At 41.0% G+C, this 22,231-nt stretch overlaps 2 protein-coding genes across 2 annotated transcripts; one reads left to right on the top strand and one right to left on the bottom strand.

Annotated features, from left to right (window-relative positions):
- Positions 1-1,945: 1,945 nt before the first annotated feature.
- Positions 1,946-13,983, top strand: PSMD5 (proteasome 26S subunit, non-ATPase 5). Its single transcript, XM_075015594.1, has 10 exons — positions 1,946-2,175; positions 3,093-3,237; positions 3,506-3,619; positions 5,628-5,756; positions 6,564-6,673; positions 7,620-7,762; positions 9,530-9,721; positions 10,560-10,669; positions 11,490-11,630; positions 12,178-13,983. Exons 1-10 carry the CDS (start codon positions 2,003-2,005, stop codon positions 12,433-12,435), a joined length of 1,515 nt encoding a protein of 504 aa, XP_074871695.1. The 5' UTR covers positions 1,946-2,002; the 3' UTR covers positions 12,436-13,983.
- A 3,868-nt stretch (positions 13,984-17,851) lies between these two features.
- B3GALT9 (beta-1,3-galactosyltransferase 9) lies at positions 17,852-18,961 on the bottom strand. The gene has a single exon (XM_075015741.1). It carries the CDS (start codon positions 18,959-18,961, stop codon positions 17,852-17,854), a length of 1,110 nt encoding a protein of 369 aa, XP_074871842.1.
- Between the last annotated feature and the right edge of the window lie 3,270 nt (positions 18,962-22,231).

Here is a 22,231-nt window from a genome sequence, read left to right as displayed (position 1 = left end):
AACAGCTTCCATATGGGGAGATATTAATAAGACTGAGACTCTTCAGCTTTGAAAAGAGATGACTGAGGGGTGCTATGATAGAGGTCTATAAAATCTTGATTGATGCAGAGAAAATAAATAAGAAAGGTGTTATTTATTCCTTCTCATAACACAAGACATTAGGGTCACCCAATACAATTAATAGGCAGCAGGTTTAAAACAAATAAAATATTTTTCACCTAATGCACAGTCAACTTATGGAACTCCTTGCCACAGGAAGATTTGAAGGCCAAGACACTAACAAGGTTAAAAAAAACCCAGATAAGTTAATGGAGGATAGGTTCATCAATAACTGTTAGCAAGGATGGGCAGAGATTGTGTCCCTAAGCTCTGTTTATCAGAAGCTGGGGAAGGTTTACTTGATGGTTTCTGTTTGGTTCATTCCTTCTGGCTACAGTTGGATGAGAGGATACTGGATTAGGTGGACCATTGGTCTGACGCAATATGGCCATGTGTATGACCCTCCAACCCTTACATGGATGCTCTAATTCAGGACTGGTGTGTAGACATGGCCAAAGTGGCAGAAACCAACATTTGCACAGCTCATCATCTGAAGGGTGAAGCCACAAAGGTCAGCTTAGAGTACAAGTCAAAATACCTACCTTGTGCTGTGCTCCCATGGGTCTCATCACTGGAATACATGAGCCCAGCACAAACTAATTATTTTGTGTCAACTATTATATGACAAAGGGAGCTATTATTGCCATTCATATGAGGAATGGAGGCAAAGGGAGGTTAAAGTCTAAGTTTTTGGATGTCTCAGTATGGGGCTGCCCAACTGGAGACATCTGGAGCCAGATTGTTAGATATGTGGAGTACTCACCAGCCATGTTCCCGCTAATCTTTTCCATCCATATGTAGATTTTTTCCATCCATGTGCAGAATAAATGTTGTGGGTGCTAAGGCTTGTGTGATTGTGCACCACCTACAAAAATAAAAACCTCACTGTGGGCACTCAGCTAGTTGGCTGGGTGGCATTTAAATCTCTGCTGAGTGGCTGCACAAGTGCACAGGTAACAGTGAACACTGCTCACCACTCCCATGGAAGTCTACTGGGGTAATGAGTAGTCAATGCCAGAGCAAATTGGGCACTAGGTGTCTCAGGCTGGGCACCTAAAACAGGAGCAATTCAAACTAATGGTAATTCCTGGAATTTTATCTGCAAGTGACTTGGCCAAGGGTTACACAAGATGTATGTGGCAGATCTGAGAAGTGACTTCAAGGGCCCGACTCAGTCAGTCCATTTTCTTACCTATTAGGAAAAGACTTTCCAGAAGGATGTGAGTAACTGGCTGTGGAGCCTGCTGTGAGGATACTCAGCTATCCTATTTGCTGGTCTTGTTTTGTGTTTGGTTGAGATCATGCAAGGCAATTGCATTGCTTCTCAGGCTAGTCCCTACTCTTATTTCTGAAATCTAAGGAACATGGGCATGTAGTTTTGCAGCCAGAGAAGCTGGGACAGGTGTGTTATGGGACATCACTGTTGTGAAGACATAAGGCAACAGCCCCAGGCAGTAACTAGGGCATTGTGCTTGACGGGCACCCAGTAACGAGTAACACATCTTCATGTCACTCTCCTATTTGCGAGACTGTTGCACTGTGCCACTGCTGCAAGTGGGGCTGTGAGGGGCGCCCAGCAGCCACTGCAGGCTGCACCCTTTAGGCGGAGTCAGACACCCCGGAGTGACTACGCGACACCCGAGTTCTCCCCTCCCCGCCCGGCCCAGCTACACCAGGGCCTCGCTCGAAAAAAAAACAGCGCTTGGCCTCTCCAGTCTAGTCCCGCCCCCAGCCTTACTGTAGCCAATCAGCAAAGCGCTGTGGCCCGCCATGTTGTTTACACTTATGCGGACGCGAAAGGAACCTCTTAGTTACGCCTGGAGTGGTTGCTAGGGCCTGTGGGGCGTTCTCGCGATACTACCCGCCCCTCGCTCCGCTCTCAGTTGGTGGCTTGTCTCCCAACATGGCGGCGGAGGCGCTGGAGTTGCTAGCCCGGGTGTCGCGGCTGGAGGAGCCGCTGGAGGAGCTGCGGGCCCTGCGGATGGCCGTGCAGGCCCTGCCGCTCAGCGCCCTGAGGGAGCAGGCGCCCGAGATCCGCCTCGGAGGCCTCTTCGCTCTGCTCAACGTGAACGACAGGTTCGCGGTCGGGGGTCGGGTTGGAGTTCGGGGTGGGCGACGCGTGCCCCTGAGTGCACGGGGGGCTGCCCGGGTGGAAATGGGATGGGGCCGAGCAGCGGGAGGCAGGGAGGCGCTGGCTGTCAGTGCAAGCGCCATGTGAGGGCTGCACGGGGCTGCCGTGCCACCTGCAGTTGCAGCCGCGGAGGGGTTCTGCTCCACCAGGGTGTCACTGTGCGGTGGGCAGAGCCCAGCAGTGCCACAGCCCGGTGGCTTCTGTTCATGGCTCCGTCCCTGAAAATCGTTATTTGTCCGATGGCAAATCTCTTGTCTCTCTGCCGTGGTTTCCCCATCTGTAATATGGGGATGATGCTCCCTAAGGAGGTGGGGATTTGGCATCTTTGGTCATTATTTGCAAATCACATGGGGGGTGCTGCTTAGGTTCTGAATGTATGCTGTTGCAGGGGTCACTGTCAGAAAACAGAAGAGCTGCATGAGCTTGTTTTAGAAGTGTTTAGGCTTGTAGCAGTAATAATAGCAAAAGACGGACTGCTCTGTAAGATTGAGAGTGGTGATAAAGCTTATTTGGTGGCAAATAGCTACAGACTTGTTTGTTTAACTTAAATTATTAAATTCTGAGGTTTGGGTAATTTTTTAGCTAAAACAGAGGTCCCTAACTCTGGGGTGTACACCCCAAGTTGGGGTACAGAGGAACATTAAGGGGGGGCACATCTGAGACTTGGGCCAGACCCCACAGGGAGCACTGCCCTAGGCCCTAGCTGCCAGCCCTAACTGTGGCGCCAGCCATTTACCCCTGTCTGCATTGCCCCTGTTCTGGTCTGGTGTTGTGTATGCGTGGGCATGGGTAAGGGGACTATAACCCTGAAAAGTTTGGGGACCGCTAAGCTAATGGTTGTTTTTCCTTTCCTTGCAAACAGAGAACAGGTTGCTTTATGCGTTTCTATCTTGGAGCGATTTCTTCAGGCGCTGGATCCAGTGGATGTAATCCAAAACTTCAGAGAAGAACTTCAGAAAGGACTTTTTCATCCTGACGATTCAGTTAAACTTCTTAGTGTATCTCAGGTATGGACTGTAAAGCTGATATTCAAGTAGTAAATAAGGTAGATCTTTGATCATTATTGGCTAGTTTTAATCTGTTACCATTTTTTTAACTACTTGTATTGCAGTTTAATTCTTTACCTCCCAGTGCCAAATCAGGACAAAAGCACCATCTTGTACTGGCATGTAAACTCAAGTTAGAAATTCTACTTAGACTTGTTAACATTTTTTATGTTACTGTTTTGCAACTGCTGGATAAAGACTAATACTGTATATTCAACTAAACTTTTAGGTTGGAAGAATAGTTGAAAATTCAGATGCTGTCAGAGAAATCCTTAATAATCCTGAATTATTAAGACAAATCATTTATAGCATCGGTGGAGAGAAAATAGCTGTAGCTAAAGAGGTAAGTGTGGCAAATAAATTCCTTTTTTTCCTTTTTCACAGTAATTGAAAGGTGAAAGTATTATGTGTTGCATCTATAGTATCTGAGAGAGCAGCCTTAATTATGCTGGGATAAAAGAGAAGTAGGAGCTTGGATAGCTGGGGAGGCCAGGATTTAGCCTCGGGGCAAAACTCCCAAAACCATCTCAGTGACTGGTTCTGAAGTTACTCTAGGTAAAATATTCTGATAGGCCAGTGTTGTTGCCTTCTGCTAACTCCCTTCTGTGATGTGCATTGATTGGTCTCTGATTCCTAGAGGATTTGTCCTCAGCAGAAACCAGCATACCTAGCACTCTTGCAGAGACCAATAATATTCAGTCTTTTCCCATTGACAAAGCATTGCTCTAAGATGTGTAATGTATTATTTAGTCCAGGGGTTGGCAACCCCCTGCATGCGTGCCACGATTGGCACACGAGCCACTTTTCAGTGGCATGCCAGGGAGCTCAGCCCTGCATGTCCTACCCCCATGCAGTGAAGGAGCAAAGAGGAGCAGGTGAGCGGCACACACAGTGCCTGCACTTCTTCCATGCTTCCTGCCTGATCCATGTGAAGCTCAGAAAGTCACTGAAGGCAGGGCTGGGAGTTTGTGAGGGGCAGCTGTGGGGCTCCTGCTGGCGGTGGGGGGGGGTTGCCAGGGGCTGCCAGTGGGGCTCCCTGCCCCAACTGGCTCTCTACCCCTGGGCTAGGCTGTGGTTTACTCTGGCCCACCCTGGCCATGTTCCCTGGGGCTGCAGGTGGGGCTGTGTGCCCCAACTGGTCCCTGGACCTGTGGGTCACACTTGGCCCCACACATCTCCGCTGGCCTTGCAGATCGGCCCTGGCTGGAGTTCCTGGGGATGCTGGCAGGACTCTGTGCCCCGTGACTCCCAGCCCAACTGGAGCCTATGGGCGGTTGGCTCCCTACTCCTGGGCTGCTGTCTGTTCTGTCCCTGGTTGGGTCTCCCTCCCTCCCCAGCTCCGGTTGGGTTCTCCCTAGCTATGAGGCTATTGGTGAAGCTCCCTGGCTGGGGTCCTCGTTGGCCCAGGCTTGGGTCTGTGGGGCTACTGGGGAGGGGCCCTGGCTTGGATTCTCCCCCGGCTGTGGGGCTGCTGGCAAGGCTCCCCACTCCAGCTGGTTCCCAGTTGCGGGGCTCATAACTGGTGCTGGGCTCCCCATAGTGGGGCTCTCGAACCCCTGCTGGGCTCTTGGTATTGGGGCTCTCCAGAGCGAGCTGCTAGTGGGGCTCCCTGTAATGAGCAGGGCTCTGCTGCACCCAGCACAGCTGGAGCCCTTTGGTCCAACAACATCCATTGCCCTGCTGGAGGAGGGATGTTACTGCACAAGAGAATCCAGGATAAGAGAGGTCCAACCTGTATGAAAATCCCACACATTTTTAGATATTTAAAAAAAAACTGGCTGGATGGAGGATTAAAGACAGAAAGGATCAAGCTGTGCATCTTTACTTATTATTGAAGCTGTTATAAGTAGCACTATTAGTGACTTTAAAAAGTATCACTGACACTTGGACCATATACAGATGTCAAATGGTCACATTTTGGCTTTCTGCCTGAAAAAGGTTGCTGACCCCAATTTAGTCTATTGAAAAAGAGGAGGTCATCTGACTCTTCTTGGCTGTATCTACGCTACAAAAATAATTTCAAAGTTGCTTGCTTCAAAGTACAGCTTCAAAGTGAGCAACTTCAGAGTTGAGCATACACACACACCCTACTTCGAAGTAGGGCACTACTCCATTCCTGGGAATGGAGTAAGGACTTCAGAGTTGGGCTCCTGACTTGAGATTAACTTCAAAGTGAGGGAAAATGTGTACAGACTCTCTGCTGGCTGCTTCAATGTAGCTTTTAACTTCAACGTCAACTGCAAAGTTAGTTTCTAGTGTAGACACACCCCTTGTCTTTTTTAACTTTACCATCAATTCCTCCACTTCATGAGTATGTCTGTGTTATAACAAATGTGTGCTTTTATTTGTAGGCTATCAAATCATTGTCGAGAATAGCACAGACTCAAGATGGGCTGGAAGCTTTATTTGGGAGCAGATTTTTAGTTGACTTGAAAAATGTCATGGCAACCAGTGATATTGTACGATACAGAGTATATGAGGTAAGAGGAATATAGTTTTTGGTGTTTAAATTATAGGACTCCACAGTTCTAGAGTGCTATGAAATTCAGAATGGTGTGTTTGTGAGATGGAAAGTATCTCATTTTTATCTGACTTGCAGACTTCTTGCATTTCTGAAGGAAAGAAAAATGGGTTGGGAGTGGGAAAGTACACCATAATTTTTCATGAAATTATAAATCAGTTTTCTTTTTCTTCCCCGTGGCATGTCATCCCTGCAGTGGTTTTGAAACAGAGTCGGCTGGAGGCTGTTAAGGGGCTGGTGTAGATTATATCAAATAAAAATTCAGATGCATCTCTTTAAGTAAAAAGAACAAAATGGTCAGAGTAAATCTTTGTTGTGCTTTAGCATTCAAAGCCGTTGTGGAAATGAGTTCTTGGCAAGGTGGAGTGTGGGGAGGCTGATTAAGATGGTGAGCGCTAGATGCATTGGAGTAGATGTATAATTTCAGGAAGTAGGTGGGAAAGAAGCAGTCGCAAAGTTTAAACATTGGAGGAAAAAAGAGTGAGTGGGCAGCTGGCATTTTAAACCGGAGCAAAGGGTACAATGCCAGATGAAGGAAGAAAGCAAACAAATATACTGCAAGATGAAAATTATTTATCAGTGCAACAAGATTTTTAGGGCATGATGGAGGGATGTAAGTAATGTTTCAGGCAAAACTTCTGTTTTGAATATGTAACATGTATAGGTTTATACAACTTTATAATCATAGTGCAGAACACCAATACTAAATATCACACTCATCTTTTTATACATCTGCCCCTTCCTGTGCTTATGTTTTTTTTTTTAGTTAGTTGTTGAGATTTCTTCCGTGTCTGCAGATTCTTTGAATTACTGTGCAAACAGTGGATTAATATCTGAGCTAATTGGAGAACTGACTGGAGATGATGTGCTGGTCAGGTATGTTGATAGATTTTCAAAAGCAAATTTGACTACAATTGTTTTGCAGACAAGAATCCATAAGAAATACAGCAAGGTTGCAACATTTGTGAATTTAACATTATCAGATTCAGTTATTTGTGAGTGGCTTGTGATCCCCTGCACTGCTGCTGCCATGCAGCACTATAGCTGCCCAGTGCTGCTGTTGCTGCTGCATAGTGCGAGGCGCCAGTGTGTGGTGTGAGGAGCTGTAGCTGCCCGTTTTATGCTTCTGTAGCTGCCACGAAGTGCCCTAGCCACCTGTGCAATGCATGCAGATATTTGCGAAAATCAACATTTGATAAGGTTCTCAGCACTGAACCCTCGTGACTGTTGCTATCCTACTGTATTTAACTAGCATTAGATCACAGTTGTGTTCTAATTTGGGAAGTGGGAAGGAAATTCTAGCTATAGTCACCTTTATTTGATTTTTGTATTCGCTAGTCTAAAGCAGCACAAGAGGCTGTGCAGGAGAGAATAAGACATTGAAAATATGGATTAAATTTGATTCTGATACAGGATTGTGTTCTCACTTTGATTATCTTAAAGTTTGATCATTTAATTAGTTGCATGCAGGCTGCCTTCTCACCCCTACAAATCAGGTCAATTGCTTTTAAAAATGGAGTTGGAAGTAGTCTAGCACTTAGTTTAAACACAGGGTTTTTTTTTTGTTTTTTGTTTTTTCTGTTTTGGGTATGGCCATGTCTTTGTGTTTATACTGTACCTAGTGTATTAGGACTCTGTTCCTGATTGTGGTCTTGGGGTACCGCCATTGCAATATAAATGTTAGGGTCATGTTACCTTTAAATGGCAACTGTGAAAGATCAAGAGAAAAAAAATTTTAATCAATCTCTTGAGATTATTTAGGTTACTTTAAAAAGGCTATAAGAGAGGCCAGGTGAGTGTGTTTATTCTTTATCTATTATAGAGCTACCTGTATAGAGATGGTGACCTCACTGGCATACACGAAGCATGGACGCCAATATCTTGCCCAGCAAGGAATCATTGATAAGATTTCCAATATAATAATTGGTGCAGACTCTGATCCTTTCTCAGGCTTCTATTTGCCAGGTGATGTTATGTATTCATTATTCTCTGTTTTTGTAATGTTGTCCACCTCTATTGAATTGTTAAACCAAGGGCGTCAAACCTTTTGCTCTGACAAGAAGTGTGTATTTTTGATAGTAAGAATGTTATAAAGGTATATAATTGAAATATTTCTCAGTAGTCTAAAACAGTGGCTTTCAGTATTTTCCCACTTCTGTACCCCTTTCAAGAGTCTGATTCATCTTGTGTATTCCAAATTTTAGCTCACTTAAACTGTTTTGTTACAAATCAGACATAAATATGCAAAAGTTTCACAGCATGCTATTACTGTAATATTGCCAACGTTCTTATTTTTACCATAAAAATAAAATGTTTGGAATATAAATGTATTGTACTTAAATTTCAGTGTATAACACACAGAGCATTATAAATGAGCCATCATATGACATTTTCTAGTTTGTATCAACATTTACTGCTTTTTATGTAGACATTTGTAAAACTAGGCAAATATCAAAATGAGTTGATGTACCATCAGAAGACCTCTGGCCCTGGTTGAGAAACACTGGTCTAAAACATGAGTGTCTCCTTCATGTAAGGAGACTGAGAAAAGATACAAGTTACAGGGCTACTGTTAGGTATTGTAGGCACAGGGTGAAGCATAGCTGTTATTTTGTTAAACAAGGTATTAAAAAGGACCCTGTCAATTTAAAACCTTAATAGTTGGAGGTAGTCAATTACTCAGAATACCTCTAAAACCACACACAAACTAGCAATTGTATTGTTATTTTTAAAATGTATGTTTTGATCTTCGTTGCTGTGTGAAACTTGTGCACAAACAGGAGATACTCTGCATCTTACAAAACTTTGCATACAGCGTTAAAAGCAAACCAATACATTTTTCTATAATATTTTAGTTGCAGTAATCTGAGGCGTTACTTGCAGCAAAAAGTCTTTAATAAAATCTTCAGATAGAAGTGACTTTGTTTCTCTTACAGTTGGGGTGTCCCTTTTTAATAGAAATATTCTGAACTTCTATTGAAAGTGAATCTTCTTTTTTTTTTTGAGAATCAGAAATGAGACCTGTTTTCATTATCCAAGATCAGTGAAATAAACCAACATAATAAATAATGAAAAATAATTTTAATACTATCAGGTGGTAGTGATTTAAGGAAATTATTAGAATATTACTTTTAGCCTGAAAATGACTCTCTTAAGGAGGTCCACCATTTAAAAATAGGTAGTGGTTGGGAAAAGAATAGGGAAAATGAATGAACTACATCATGCTTGAATATTCAGCACCTGCAATTTTGATCGGAAATTCAGCTACCATCCAGCTATGAGTGTGGAACTTTTATTAGTATATTTCACACAAACAAGGAACCCATTGTATGTTTACTTCTTCAGCAGAGAGATGACGAATCAAGTAAAAGATGGAAAATTAATTCCTCTTTTATTTCTAGGGCAAAGTCCTACTGTACCAAAGGGGCATGTCAGTCTAAGACAGTTAAAAATACTTAAAATCTGGTATCTTTCTCTAGATGACTCTTGAACTTGGAGTAGCTTGCACTGCCTCTGCTTGTGCTGTACACGCTTGTTTTAAAAATACTGGCTGTGTCTAGTGCTGTCTTTTTCTGTCTCCTCTTTAAATCTGAACAATTTTATTTCCAACACATTTTTAATTATGTCATTCAGATAAAATTTTTTGCTATATTTTCCTAGTTATTGACTTGAAGTTATGTCACCAAAGTTATTTTTTTTCTTTCAGTCGAATGTTTCTTTTGCTTTTATCAGGATTTGTGAAATTTTTTGGAAATCTGGCTATTGTAGACAGCCCACAGCAAATCTGTGAACGATATCCCATCTTTATGGAAAAAGTATTTGGAATGGCTGAAGGTCATGACCCGACCATGATTGGAGTTGCTGTGGACACACTTGGAATCCTGGGATCAAATGTGGAAGGAAAACAAGTTTTACAGAAAACTGGTTGGCATCAAATTGTTTCACTATAATAGACAAAGTGGAGTTTACTCAGGGATTTTTACACTCAGGAGTGGGGAAAGGAACCTTAACATGTTTTTGCTTACCAAAGATTTGTTTGTTTTAAAGTTGCAAAGCACCAGGATAGTAATCTTCCTTTCACAATCTCTCATTAATTTTAGTAGAATGTGGAAGAGTGTTGGAAGAGGAAGGTTCTACTGGCTCTGAAGAGGAGCTTAATATATATAGCATTAATGGCTCTCACCAGACCATGTTCATGACATATTTGGCAGTGTCAGAGCTGCAGCTTGGGCTGACAGCTAAAATTCCTGGTATTACAGTGAACAGCATAATGCAAGTCCCTGTAATTTTAGGAGATGTTCATCTTTCTTCTGTGATGATATTATGGTCTATTAAACAGAACAAAAAAATACAGATGTAATATTCATCATTTGCCTACAGACATGAATGAATAAACTTTTTTCTCTTCTGATATCCCTTTTTTTTGGGTTGCTATAGAACTTCTTTTAGTATGTAATGAAATGGTGATCAAAGTGATTCAGAGAATTCAAAATGAGAGACACAACTTTTTCCAGTACTGGTTCAAATCTAACACAGTTTTGTGAAAATTTGTATTCAAAGATAACATCGTGTATGTGTTGTCAGTATAGTATCTGAAGATCTTCTCATGCTAAGGTTGTGAATCCCAGTGCGCTTCTCTAGCATTTAATTCAGTCTACTGTAATATAACGTGATATATACTACAGAAGTTACTGGAGATTTGATTAGTATGCTGGGAGTATACGTGAAAAATGGAAATATCTTGATGTTTTTATTTTCAAAGGGAGTAGATTTCAACATCTGTTAAATAGAATAGGGCACCAGGCAAAGAATGCCCCTGCAGAGCTAAGACTGCGATGTTTGGATGCCATATCATCTCTTCTTTATTTGCCAGTAAGTTTCTCAAAATGTAGAGAAATGACACTATTGTGTGTTTGTAGAGGTAAATCTATGTTTCTTAATAGTTTGCTGTTTTTATAATGAACTCTGTTTAAGCTATCATTTAAAATATCGAATTTGTCAATGGTGAAGTGAATGTTTAGCAGACGTGATAACATTTCAGCTAAATAATGGCTTTCTTCAGAGTCTTCAGAAAGTAAAGTTCTATGAAATTGTCGCTTTTCTCAATGTAGTCTTTTTTTCTTTTAAGTTTGTCTGCGTGGATCATAGATTTTAAAATTGTGGGGGGGTTTTATTTGTGTTTTTTATTTTTGTTGGCTTTCAAAATTTCAGGAAAGGTATGTAATGAAAAGGGAAGTGCACATAGTGTAATATTTGTTGCTTAAAGGGACTTTGTCAAAATAAATGACCAAAGTTTAATATTCAGGTTGCATAACTCACACACTTAATATAAATAGAAATGGTTTCAAGATTTTTTTTTTCATTTGAAAGAAGCATCTTCATTTGACTTTCCCTGCAGCCTTGTGAATTCCATTAGTAGTGTTGTTCTGACTCCAGAGAATCAAAGTGGAAACAATTCTACCCTCCAAAATGAATGAAATACAAAAAATGAAGTGCATACATGTTTAAAGTAAATTTGATATTTAAAATTCTTTGTTTAACATGTTGGCTAGGTGACTGAGTTCTTAATTTTTTTTTCTTTATAATTTCCTTGTCCCTTGAGAAGGAATATTAAAACTGCAAAAAGTATTCATCACAATTCATCACCAAAAAAAAAAAAAAAGCCTCTTTCATACTTTCTTTCCATGTTTAGCCAGACCAACAGACAGAGGATCTTCTAGGAATGACTGAATCTTGGTTTGGTGCCTTATCTAGCCACCCCTTGGAACTCTTCAGGAGTATTAGTACTCAGCCATTCCCTGATCTTCACTGTGGGGCTTTAAGAGTATTTACCGTAAGTTTCCTTTTTTAAAAAAAAAAAAAAAAAAAAGACTAGACATTGTAAATACCCTTGCTAGTTGTAGCATCTAGTTTTTATAATGTGTGTAAATATTATCTTTGTAGAGTTACTTCTGCAAATAAATCTTGAAACTGTAGTTAATAGTGAGAGAGGTTTCAACTTTTTTTTGGTGTTCAGTCGTCTTATACCAGATCAAAACCCAAGTAGCATGCAAACTGAGCCTTACATCCTCTCGTAAACTAAAATTGAATTAAGTTTTAGTCTTTCCTTATTGTTTGGTGCCACAAAATTGATGATCCCTAATTCACGTACAATATAAAATGGGGAGATTAACTCTAGAATCTCTGTCCATTATTAAAATACTGGTGTTTGGTTGAACAGCTGTAATGCATTATTCTAGACTCTGTCTTCTGGTTGCCCTAAGTACGTATTTGATTTTTGTTGTGTTCTCATCCTGTACTGTAGTTTTAACAGTCCATATATTGTATTAGCATAGTAGCAAAAATCCAAACTTGATTATTTTTCTTTTCTTGATGTTTAGGCTATTGCCAGCCAACCATGGGCACAGAAACTGATGCTTGACAGTCCAGGATTTGTGGAATATATTGTAGACAGATCTGTGGAACCTGACAAAGCTTCAAAGGATGCTAAATATGAACTGGTTAAGGCACTTGTGAATTCCAAAACAATAGCTGAAATATTTGGAAATCAGTACTACTTAAGGCTGAGAGCTTATCTGAATGAAGGTCCTTATTATGTTAAGGCTGTTTCTACTACTGCTGTCGAAGGGGTAGAATAATATCAGTGTTACTGCATTTTTTCTTTTTAGCAATCCAGTATTACTGGAGTAGTGTTTGGTCCAAAGTGGCTCCAGTTTAGGGGGCTCTAACCTCAAGAAAGAAACTTTAGAAAGCAATTGACTCAGTTGTTTTAATCTGAAAATAACTAAGAGTCAGGAGAGTAATTCTCACAACTATAGGGAACATCATATCTTAAAGTATCATGCTACTTGTTTCCTGTATATTATGTTAATTTGAAATAACATTAATTGTATAATTGACTGAGATAACTACATCAACATCTGATACGCATTTTGTTTTGTGGAAATCATTGGTGTCTATTTAAACTGCATCTGACAGTTGGTGATACCGTTAAGTTTGTCTCACCAAACCATGCTTAAAAAAGTAGTTTCGTAGTATCAGATGCTACAATAAATTTTTCTTCCTCATGTGACACCTGAATGGAGAGTATACTTTTTAATTAATTGATCACAGTTATCTGTGATGTAGTTTATTACAGCCATACTAAGTTTATTTGGGCTTTTATGCCTACAGGAGATATGGTACTAACAGAACTGTTGTTTTCTCCTAGTTTGATTTGGTGGATGCAAGTCATGTATGACAGAATAATTCTGAATGTTGTTTACATCTTTATGGAGAAAACAAACTTGAAAAATATTAATTTTTTAAAGACATGGTCTGATGCAAAGTGAGTGATAAACCAGATTGGAAGCTTATTTTTGGGGGGAGAGGGAACGTGTTTTCTGTACTGTGATTAAGATTTGTTTAAGAAGAAATTGTATAAGCCACAGTCTCTGGGTGAATTTGTTTGCCTAATCAAAAATTAAACCAATTTTACTGTCCTTCTGATAAAAATTGGCCTCTTAATTTTAAATGTTACCACTTTTAAATTCTATCTGTATAAAGGCATAAATTGAGCCATGGAGGAAGTAACTCATGGCTATAGCCTATTATAATTTGCTATACCATGTAGGTTTTAGACGTTCCTCTGAAGTACAGTTTAACTACGCTAGAGGATAGGATTCCAGATTAGATGGGCCACTGCTATCTTCATTATGTACTTTGGGCCACACATTAAGACTATTGTGGTTTGTTTGTTTGTTTGTTTTCTTCTTTAATTTAGACTATTGTAGTCCAGTGGTGAAAAATAAAATCAGTATTAAATAAAAGCAGGGTAACCAAAGGAAGAAAAAATACAAATATCAAGTTGCAGGTCTGTACAGAAGTGGCTTTCTTAGTGCCCTGCCCTCCAAACCAGGGCCAGTGAGTTGGGTGCCTTGGTTGTACTGCATTACACTTCTTGCTGAGCCACGGAAGAAATGGTGTTAGGCTTCAGAGAAAACGCAATCCAACTGTCTTTTGTCAGGTGATTGTTTTGGTGTAGGAACTTTTAATGTTGAGATGAGGTGCTAGAGGACTTGGAAAAGACAGAGTCAGGAGGTGTGAAAGGAAAGGTAATGATAAATATACACTTGAGATGCAGAATAACTTATGCAATGTCTGTGTCATTCTTTATGAACAGGAGTTCTTAAAAAAAAAAAATGAAATCAAGATTAGACCAATAGTGGCACCTAGATCCTATGATTGTAGGTGCTTAATAAACACCTCAGATATTACCTCTAAGTGCACAGACTGCACTGGCCAGTATTAACTGTATTGCCTATGCTGTGTCAATGGAAAATAGTTACCAAAAAAATCTCAGAAACCCTGCATGGGGTGGGGGGTGGACTTGTAAAAATATGAAAATCTATGTTGAAAAGAATGTAAAAATACTTTCTGCTTGGGCTTGCTAGTTTAACTTGATTATATTAAATGGCCTTTCTGTGCTGGTAGCTATCTGAGTGATATACTGATATTTCAGTAAGTTTTTCTACAGTTCCCTTTTGTGGGGTGTGTGTGTGTGTGTGTGTGCGCGCGCCTGTGCATTTGTCACTTGTGAAAACTACTGTGTATAGCAGTGTTTGGGAACATTGCTTGCATATGTATTTTTCTCCCTTCTGACAAATGCAGAGAGACTTATCCTTCAGTCAGTCACCATGAGTCACTCCAACGCTGTTATATACTCCTTTCTCAAAGCCATGTGGCTTGCATGTATTGATAGCATATCATGTGCACAGATGAGGTATATTTTTTTCTCCACAATGGTTAAAGGAATAGATGGCAAATACATAAAGACGAAAAGAAGATGGCTGATATAATATAGGGAGTAGGAATAAAAAATCAGGAAAATTACTTGGCAAAATCTCAGATTAAGAGTTTATCAGCATAGGTGCACTCAATAAAGTTAAACTGGATTAGCTAAAGATATGAATTTAAAGTGAATTAGTTAAACTGCATTAAAGCCCAGTGGTAGACACTCTTGTTCAGAATTCAAATGGCCTTAATTCAGTTGTTAATTCACTTCAAAGTGAAATAAGATAAACTGAACTAAGGTCACTTCAGTGCTGAAGTTGTCCATCAAGGAGTTTAATTTTCTGACTTGTTCCCATGTAAATAAGCACTAAATAAAGTGCAAACTCCCACAACCCTCTTATTTTAAATGCTCCAAAATAAACTTTGACATTCCTGCTCGCTGAAGTAATGGCGCTGAATTAATAGATGATGGATCAATGTGTTCTTTCACACACTCTTTATTTGCTTGTTAGCACTGTTCACAATGCATGCTTGAAAGGAGAGTGGTGCCCTTTCACTGTGCAAAACTGCAGTGTCCAGTAGGCTCCCTGTTCATGTGTCAAAGTGCAGGTCTCAGCCGCACGTGTGGAGCGCCTCTCTGGCTGCTCTGTGCACATTGAACCACATGGTGGGCCAAGCGAGTGGTGGCAGCTGTGGCGTGGCTAGTTTGGTGTGGCTCTGGCCCCAGGCAGCTACAGACATGGTGCCAACTCCGGCCTCAGGTGTCTCCAGCCCTGGACGGCTCCAGCTGCACCACCAGCAGCTCTGGCCCTGGGTGGCTAATGCCAAGTGAGTAATCTGGCGTGGGTTGTGGGGTGGCCTGTCTGGGAGGGAGTGGGACAGGCTGTGGCGATTGGGTACATTTCAGTTGGACACCACTGATCCAAAATATTAAAAACATAACCAACCAAACAAAAAAACGCAACACCCACCTACAGAAAATGTTGGCTTCATTTTAAAAAATGGTTTGGGCCCAGAGCCTGCATCCTCAGCACCCTCCTTTATGGCAGCGAGACTTGGACCCTGTATGCCCGCCAGGAAAAGAGGCTGAACGTCTTCCACTTGCGCTGCCTCAGGTGCATCCTGGGAATATCATGGAAGGACAGAGTGACCAACACCGCCATCCTCGAGCAAGCTGGAATCCCAACCATGCACACCCTCCTCCGGCAGCGTCGGCTCCGCTGGGTTGGCCACGTCCACAGGATGAATGATGGAAGGATTCCAAAAGACATCCTGTATGGTGAGCTAGCCTCTGGCAAAAGACCTCCTGGACGCCCCCAGTTGCGCTACAAAGATGTCTGCAAGAGAGACCTCAGAGAGGTAGACATCGAGCTGGACAACTGGGAAGAACTAGCAGACAACTGCAGCAGTTGGAGGCAGGGGTTACACAAGGGCCTTCAGAAGGGCGAGGTGAGGATCAGACAGCCAGGAGAGGAGAAGCGAGCACACAGAAAGCACACTAAGGACTTGCCAGACACCCACCACATCTGCAAGAGATGCAGCAAGGACTGTCACTCTCGTGTGGGTCTTCATAGTCACAGTAGATGTTGTAAATGAAGTCCTCAATTGAAACTATAGAGGGCACGATCCATAGTCTATGTAGACTGAAGGATGCCTACTACTACTGGGCACAAAGCAGATTTACCTTGAAATATATTTTGATGACCTCCCAATTTTCTGTCAAAGCAATTGCATTGGAATTTTTTTTACCAACTTGTCATATGAGACAAATGTAACAAAACTGGCAATTTAAGTCCAAGGTATAAGTGCAGTTCTTGCCATAACATAGCTAAACAGCTTTTATCCAGCTGCTTTATACTGTCATCACTTTATTAAGTTCTTTTGCCACTAATTTCCCGACTGCTTTGCTCATGTTCCCACCAGCAGAGCAGAAAGAGCAAGAAGCATTTTGCCTTAATTTTCCTACCGTTGCAAACTATATTTGTAACAGTCTTTGGCAAGTGTTTTCTCATCCCTGCTTAAATAAAACCAGAGCTCACTTGCCATCTTTTCATCCTCAGTAATCCTCATGTTGTCTCCTCTGATTTTTCTTTTTTCCTGCAATATTTTATCTGGACAGTCTGCAGGAAAGAGACCTTTATAGTCTGATTTGCTTGGGTGCCCCAGTTTGGCAGAGCTGTGGCTGTGACTGAGATTCATCTGTAAATTATGCATAGGCTGGGATGTGGGAAGACTATTTATTCTGTCCATCTTTATTCTTGAGATCTTGCATTGAGTCTTTTCTGTCAACCATTGGATTATGCCTCATCTGTAGTGATCTTGGGTTACTTGAAACTGACACAATCGTGTTAATTACACTGGCATTTTTCTATGAAAATGGGTTGGACCTCACACAAAATCCTTACTACTATTTCTGTTTCTGATGTTGAATTTGATAGGAGCCAAAGTTCAGTATGTACATTTATATATGATGTAATGAATCTGTTTTATTCTGGGTGGATGTGTGGTATGAATAGCTAGATATTTTATGACATGGCAAAAATCTGTAGAATTTTTCAATAGGTTTTTGAGTTTCTCTATACAACAGGAAATGCAGTGTGCCTATCACAGCCCTTCTACAGTATGCTGTGATCTTGTCAGCATCCAGAGGTTGAGCTGGATTGGTTAGTACTTGGATGAGGGACTTTAAAAGAAAACTTAAAGCTTCACAGGAGGCAGTTGCAGTCATTAGGTAGAATTCTTACTAATTCAGTGCTGACCCCCATAATGTTGTTGGGGGGCACAGCTTCTGCAAGCCATGTCTCCTGAATGAAATGTAAACTGAGGCAGTAACTGCTTGTGATCATTAAATACAGAGCAGTTTTACAGGACAGTTAGGTTGAGTTTCCTGTGTAAAATCTGCTTATCAAACTGTTCCCCTGGTAGTTTCAATGGGATTCATTCTAGTCCTACACTGTCAAACAGACACATAGGTAACTACATTTCAGTGGAGCGTGATATGATTCCAATATTTTCCAAAGTAATCTGGGATTGAATGGTGCCTCACTCGTTAAATCTGATCAGAACTACAGAGGTAGTTGCTGCATAGAGATGCAGACAGCTAGATGACATGAAAAATTAATGAATACACAACAATTCTTTAAAATTATTTTGATTTAGAAAAATCTATATTTCATATCTTCCAAGAGCAACTTCTGTTGACAGATCACTCTAGTGTAGAAGTAGCCTAAAAGAATTGAAAGGTAAAGGTAAGTACAGAGTTTCTTCACACACAAAGATGTCTTAATTGATAAAATGCAAAGCCTCATTTTTTACTGTTTCTAGGTTAAAATGTTTAAACTTGTCAAAGTAGGTTAACACTCTGCAGGACACCAGCCCGTAATAAGTTTCCAGTAAAGTGCAATCTTTTCCATTGCTTATCTCCCTCCATTCTTTAGGTAGCTCATCATCTTCCATTCCAGAAGAGGTGAAAATGAATTTGTAGCAACATCGATTGTATCTCACGTGCTTTTTCCCAGAGAACCTATAACTTTGAATGGGTGCGATGCCAGCATTCTTAGCACAGATTCCAACAAAGACATCAGGAGGAACCAAAATTGATGTTTCCTTGGCAACAACGTATATCTTCTGAGCAACATCCTGGGAAATGACAAAAGCCATTCCACTGCAGTAATCTGGGTAATATTCTTTTTCATATTGACTGAAAGGAACAAAGCCTGGGCTTTGAGGGTCTCTGTCAGGCATCTCTTGATGAATTACCCTTCCAATGTAAATATCCTCCAAATGTGTTCCTAAATTAAGCAAGTATTCAGACACACTTGGGATGTTGACAAACACTTCTTCATCGGTTTTGAGAAGAAACCTTGCATTGGAACAGAATGTTACAGTCCACTCCATGCTCATCACAATCTTCAGCGTTTCGTTCTCAGAAGAATCACGGAAGATTCCTTCAATGATGTCTCCATGCTTTTGAGACTCTTCACTGATATCTAACTGGATGGTTTCTGAAGCTGGCTTTCCTAAAGCAAACAAAGTAAGCACAGCATATCCCCTGATGCCTGTAACATTACCCCATGTTTGTCTGATCAGGTTACGCCTTGTCCTGTTTGCTGGACTGCTGAACACAATAGTAAGTAGAAATACCTCTTGATCTGAGCACACCTCTGAACTACTGATAATATAAGACTTGGAGATGTTGGCCTTTAGGGGTTCCATGTCTAATTTCTGGGCCTTCTCCCTGTTCTTGAGAATCTTCATGTCAGTGTAGGTGACAGGTAGTGAATGTAGAAAGTATTTCTCCAGCAAATCTCCTCCAAAGAGCAAAGCGTGGAAAAGCATGATGCTGAATATAATAAAACACCACTGATGTATCCGTAGTCTGCAGAACATCATCTGGAGAAGAGAGGAACATTCAGTTCTACTGCTAACTGATTATAAAGGTAATCATTTCAGAAGACAATTGGACTAATGTGGTGTCGCGACAGTTTGTTTCTCTTCTCTGCTATTTTGGGCAAATTGTTTTTATTCTCTGGTCTTCACTTTTCCCATTTGTGAAACATAGTGACACCCACATTTTATGAAGGGCTAAATAATCCATATATAAAAAGTGATATACACCCTTTAGTCTGTCAGGCCCACTCTGTTCAGCATATGGAAACCGTAGCAACATACATTAACATGCTAATATTTTCTGAATTTGTTCTGTGCCAGTTTTTCTAATGACCCAAGAGATTACACAGCATGCTCCAGAGCGAGTTTGATCATTTTAAAAGCTTTTATTCAGCAGTGTCTCTGACATTTAAATGCCCTGTAACTTGAAGAATTGTGAAATAAATAGGAAAGTCTCTGTGACTTGTTTAATTATAGAGACTCATTCTCATTGAGAATGTCAGCAATTAAAATTGAAAGTCTAGATGAAATGGTCAATTTCTATCTCCCTACTAATTAGAACTGCATCCTACTGCATATCTGTTAATGTATTGCCTGGTCTCATTTTAAATATCCCAAGGGTGGGGCTTTTACCATGTACCTTGGAAAGGTCATTTATCATTTTAGACTTCCATCTCTTTGGTTAACACAATTGTACAAGCTGTATTTAGTAGATATGGACTTGCTTTTTGTAGTCATGGTTTCTAGCATAAATAACTAAACTCTCCCATAACTTTTATTGGCACATTAATTAGTAAGTGGGATGGAGTCGGCATATTCCATTAGCACTATTGCAGCTGATGACCGACTGTAACATTCACAATTCTAAGTTGTCTTCTCACAGACTGTACCGTAGCTGAATGATAAAAAGCACTTACCTGTAGTTAGCAGTGAATTCTATGTGCTGTCAGGATAACTGAACCCTTTTTAGATGAGCTATATTTTGCATTTATAAACAATATCTCCACGTCTGAAACCGAAGCAGCAGCAATGTACGTAGGTCTATCAGGCTAAGGTTACCTGCCAGTAACCGGATCCACTGTACCTTTTACTTCCGTGGATTGTGGAAGGAACTACAATCCAGAGCAATCAGCATGTTGCAGCTGCATAACCCCCAAAGTAATTAGAATTCTAGCCATTCCCTTTATTAATTTCTGATGCACGGAGGGTTGGTGGACCTGAATAGAAATATGTGCCCTCTAAAAAGGCACATCCATCCTTTTAAAAAAAAAAATTGTTAAAGTAAAGCAGACCAAGCCACACTTGTGTTAGTACAATAATGTTGTATTTATATTTGGCCAACTTGTATGGGTTTTATGTTTAGAGGCAATCATTTCTACATGATTACTTTATTTTGCTGCAATTTCTGTGATCAATATTGGGTTTGAGGAGGATGAGTTCATGAAAGGCATATTGAGCTATTGTGGAAATGTATTGTGAAAATTCTGTAGCATTGGTGCTAGGTTACGTAAACAAGATGAAGTGGTCATTAAGATTTGCTTGTCTGCTTTCTAAGCTTTACTGTGTAGTTGTTGCTGCCAATCGAAGCCTCAGAAACAAAGGGACTCCTTTACATTTCCTAGTCTGAGATTAAGTGAGGATAGCTTAATGTTGCAGTTAGCTTTTCTTACTTGGTGGAAAAGCTCTCAATTTTTGTCATTACTGGCCCCTGGAGCTTTTAACATAACCAAGTGTAGTGCTAGCTTCTGTTCTACTACTTGGTGTTGTGATCCTGTCTTATTTCACCAGCGTGGGCTGTACCGCTAACACACAGTGGTACTGGTGACCGAGAAGGTGGTATGTAATACTGAGCTGATATCTCAGAGTGGGGCTCACAGGGCTCTGCATTTCTGCTGTTTGATAAGATCTAGAAATTAACTCTCAGCAGTTCGTGCTCATGGCATAATTTTCATAGGGGAAACAATATTCAACCTTTATATCTTGGTCATAGCCAACTTGGGGTGCTGCAACTTCCTCTGCAAAGTCCATTTTTCTCAGCCCTACACGTATTGGGGATGGATGGATACGAGCTAGTTCAGGCTTCCTACAGCCTGTGAATGCCTGCAGGTATCATTCCAAACTGTAAGCCAAATTTTATGCTCTGATACATGGAAGCAGTTCCTAATGAAGACAGCGAGAGTAGCATCCGTGGGAGGAATTTGATTCTGAGTATTGTCAGGGAGTTAATTGTTAAAAGGTATTGTTTCTCAGTCATGCCATCTGAACAAAATTAATGGCATTTTCAAGCTCAGGCTGCTCCTGAGGGAAGAGAAACCCAAACAAACAAAAGTAAATAGCCCTATTTTTAAAAAATCTTAACTGTTCTTCACTCTTCAAAAGTCTAGTTTGCTTCAAATCTTCCAAAAACTTGAATCCTCCCATAGCATTAGTTGTTGCGTAAAGCATGAACTAGGTACCACCACCCCTGCAGACGCAGGTCCACTCTTGACATATCCTCTGGGTGTTAAGCCTCTGTAATCTTCACTGTCTGATGGTGGGATTCTTTCGGTCTGCATCTCCTGTGTGTTCTTCCAACTGCCTGGTGGCATGCCTGCACACACACAAAATACTGGCTATGATTTGGGGTGGATCGATTTGATTTTTTTGGTGAGGAAGGCAAATCCAAGACTTCCTGGAACATTCCCTGCAGAGAAAATAGTATCTCCTTCATAATCTCCTCTAGTCTCTGGAATCTAAACCAAGTGCCTTTGTGAGCACCAGAGATGTACATTCCGGCCCTCCTTGCTATTCAGGTGCCATATGTCCCTATGAACTTGTAAAAAACAAAAAAAAAAAACTGGCATGTGCTTTGAGAGGTGACCAGCAGAGAGCAGCGCTTCATAACGAAAAGCAGAAAGTCTCTCAAAATGGAAAGCAAAGGTAAGACCCCATCGATTTGTGAGGCTGGGATAGTATCTAGGACTGGAGATGAAAGGGAAGTTAAGTGGAGCTTAGTTACCTGGGCCAGAGAATGTGGTAGTGTGTGAGGCTGTGGAACGCAGGGTCTGGCTCCTGTGAACGCTAGGCTATAAGGATCCAAGTCCAGCAAGCCTGGCTGGGATTGTTGCCAAGGTAGCTGTAAAGTACCTGAGGATATGTCTGCACTGTAATGAAAAGCTTGCTGCTGGCCCATGTCAGCTGACTCAGCCCAACCCCCTCAGTCTAAAGGGGCTGTTTATTTGTAGTATAGATGCTCGGACTGGAGCTTGAGCTCTCACCCGGTTTGATACCCTA

This window comes from Carettochelys insculpta, chromosome 21 (assembly GCF_033958435.1).
Source record: "Carettochelys insculpta isolate YL-2023 chromosome 21, ASM3395843v1, whole genome shotgun sequence".
Classification (NCBI taxonomy): domain Eukaryota; kingdom Metazoa; phylum Chordata; order Testudines; family Carettochelyidae; genus Carettochelys; species Carettochelys insculpta.
Note: the sequence above shows the minus strand (reverse complement) of the source record. Positions and strands in the feature narration are given on the sequence as shown.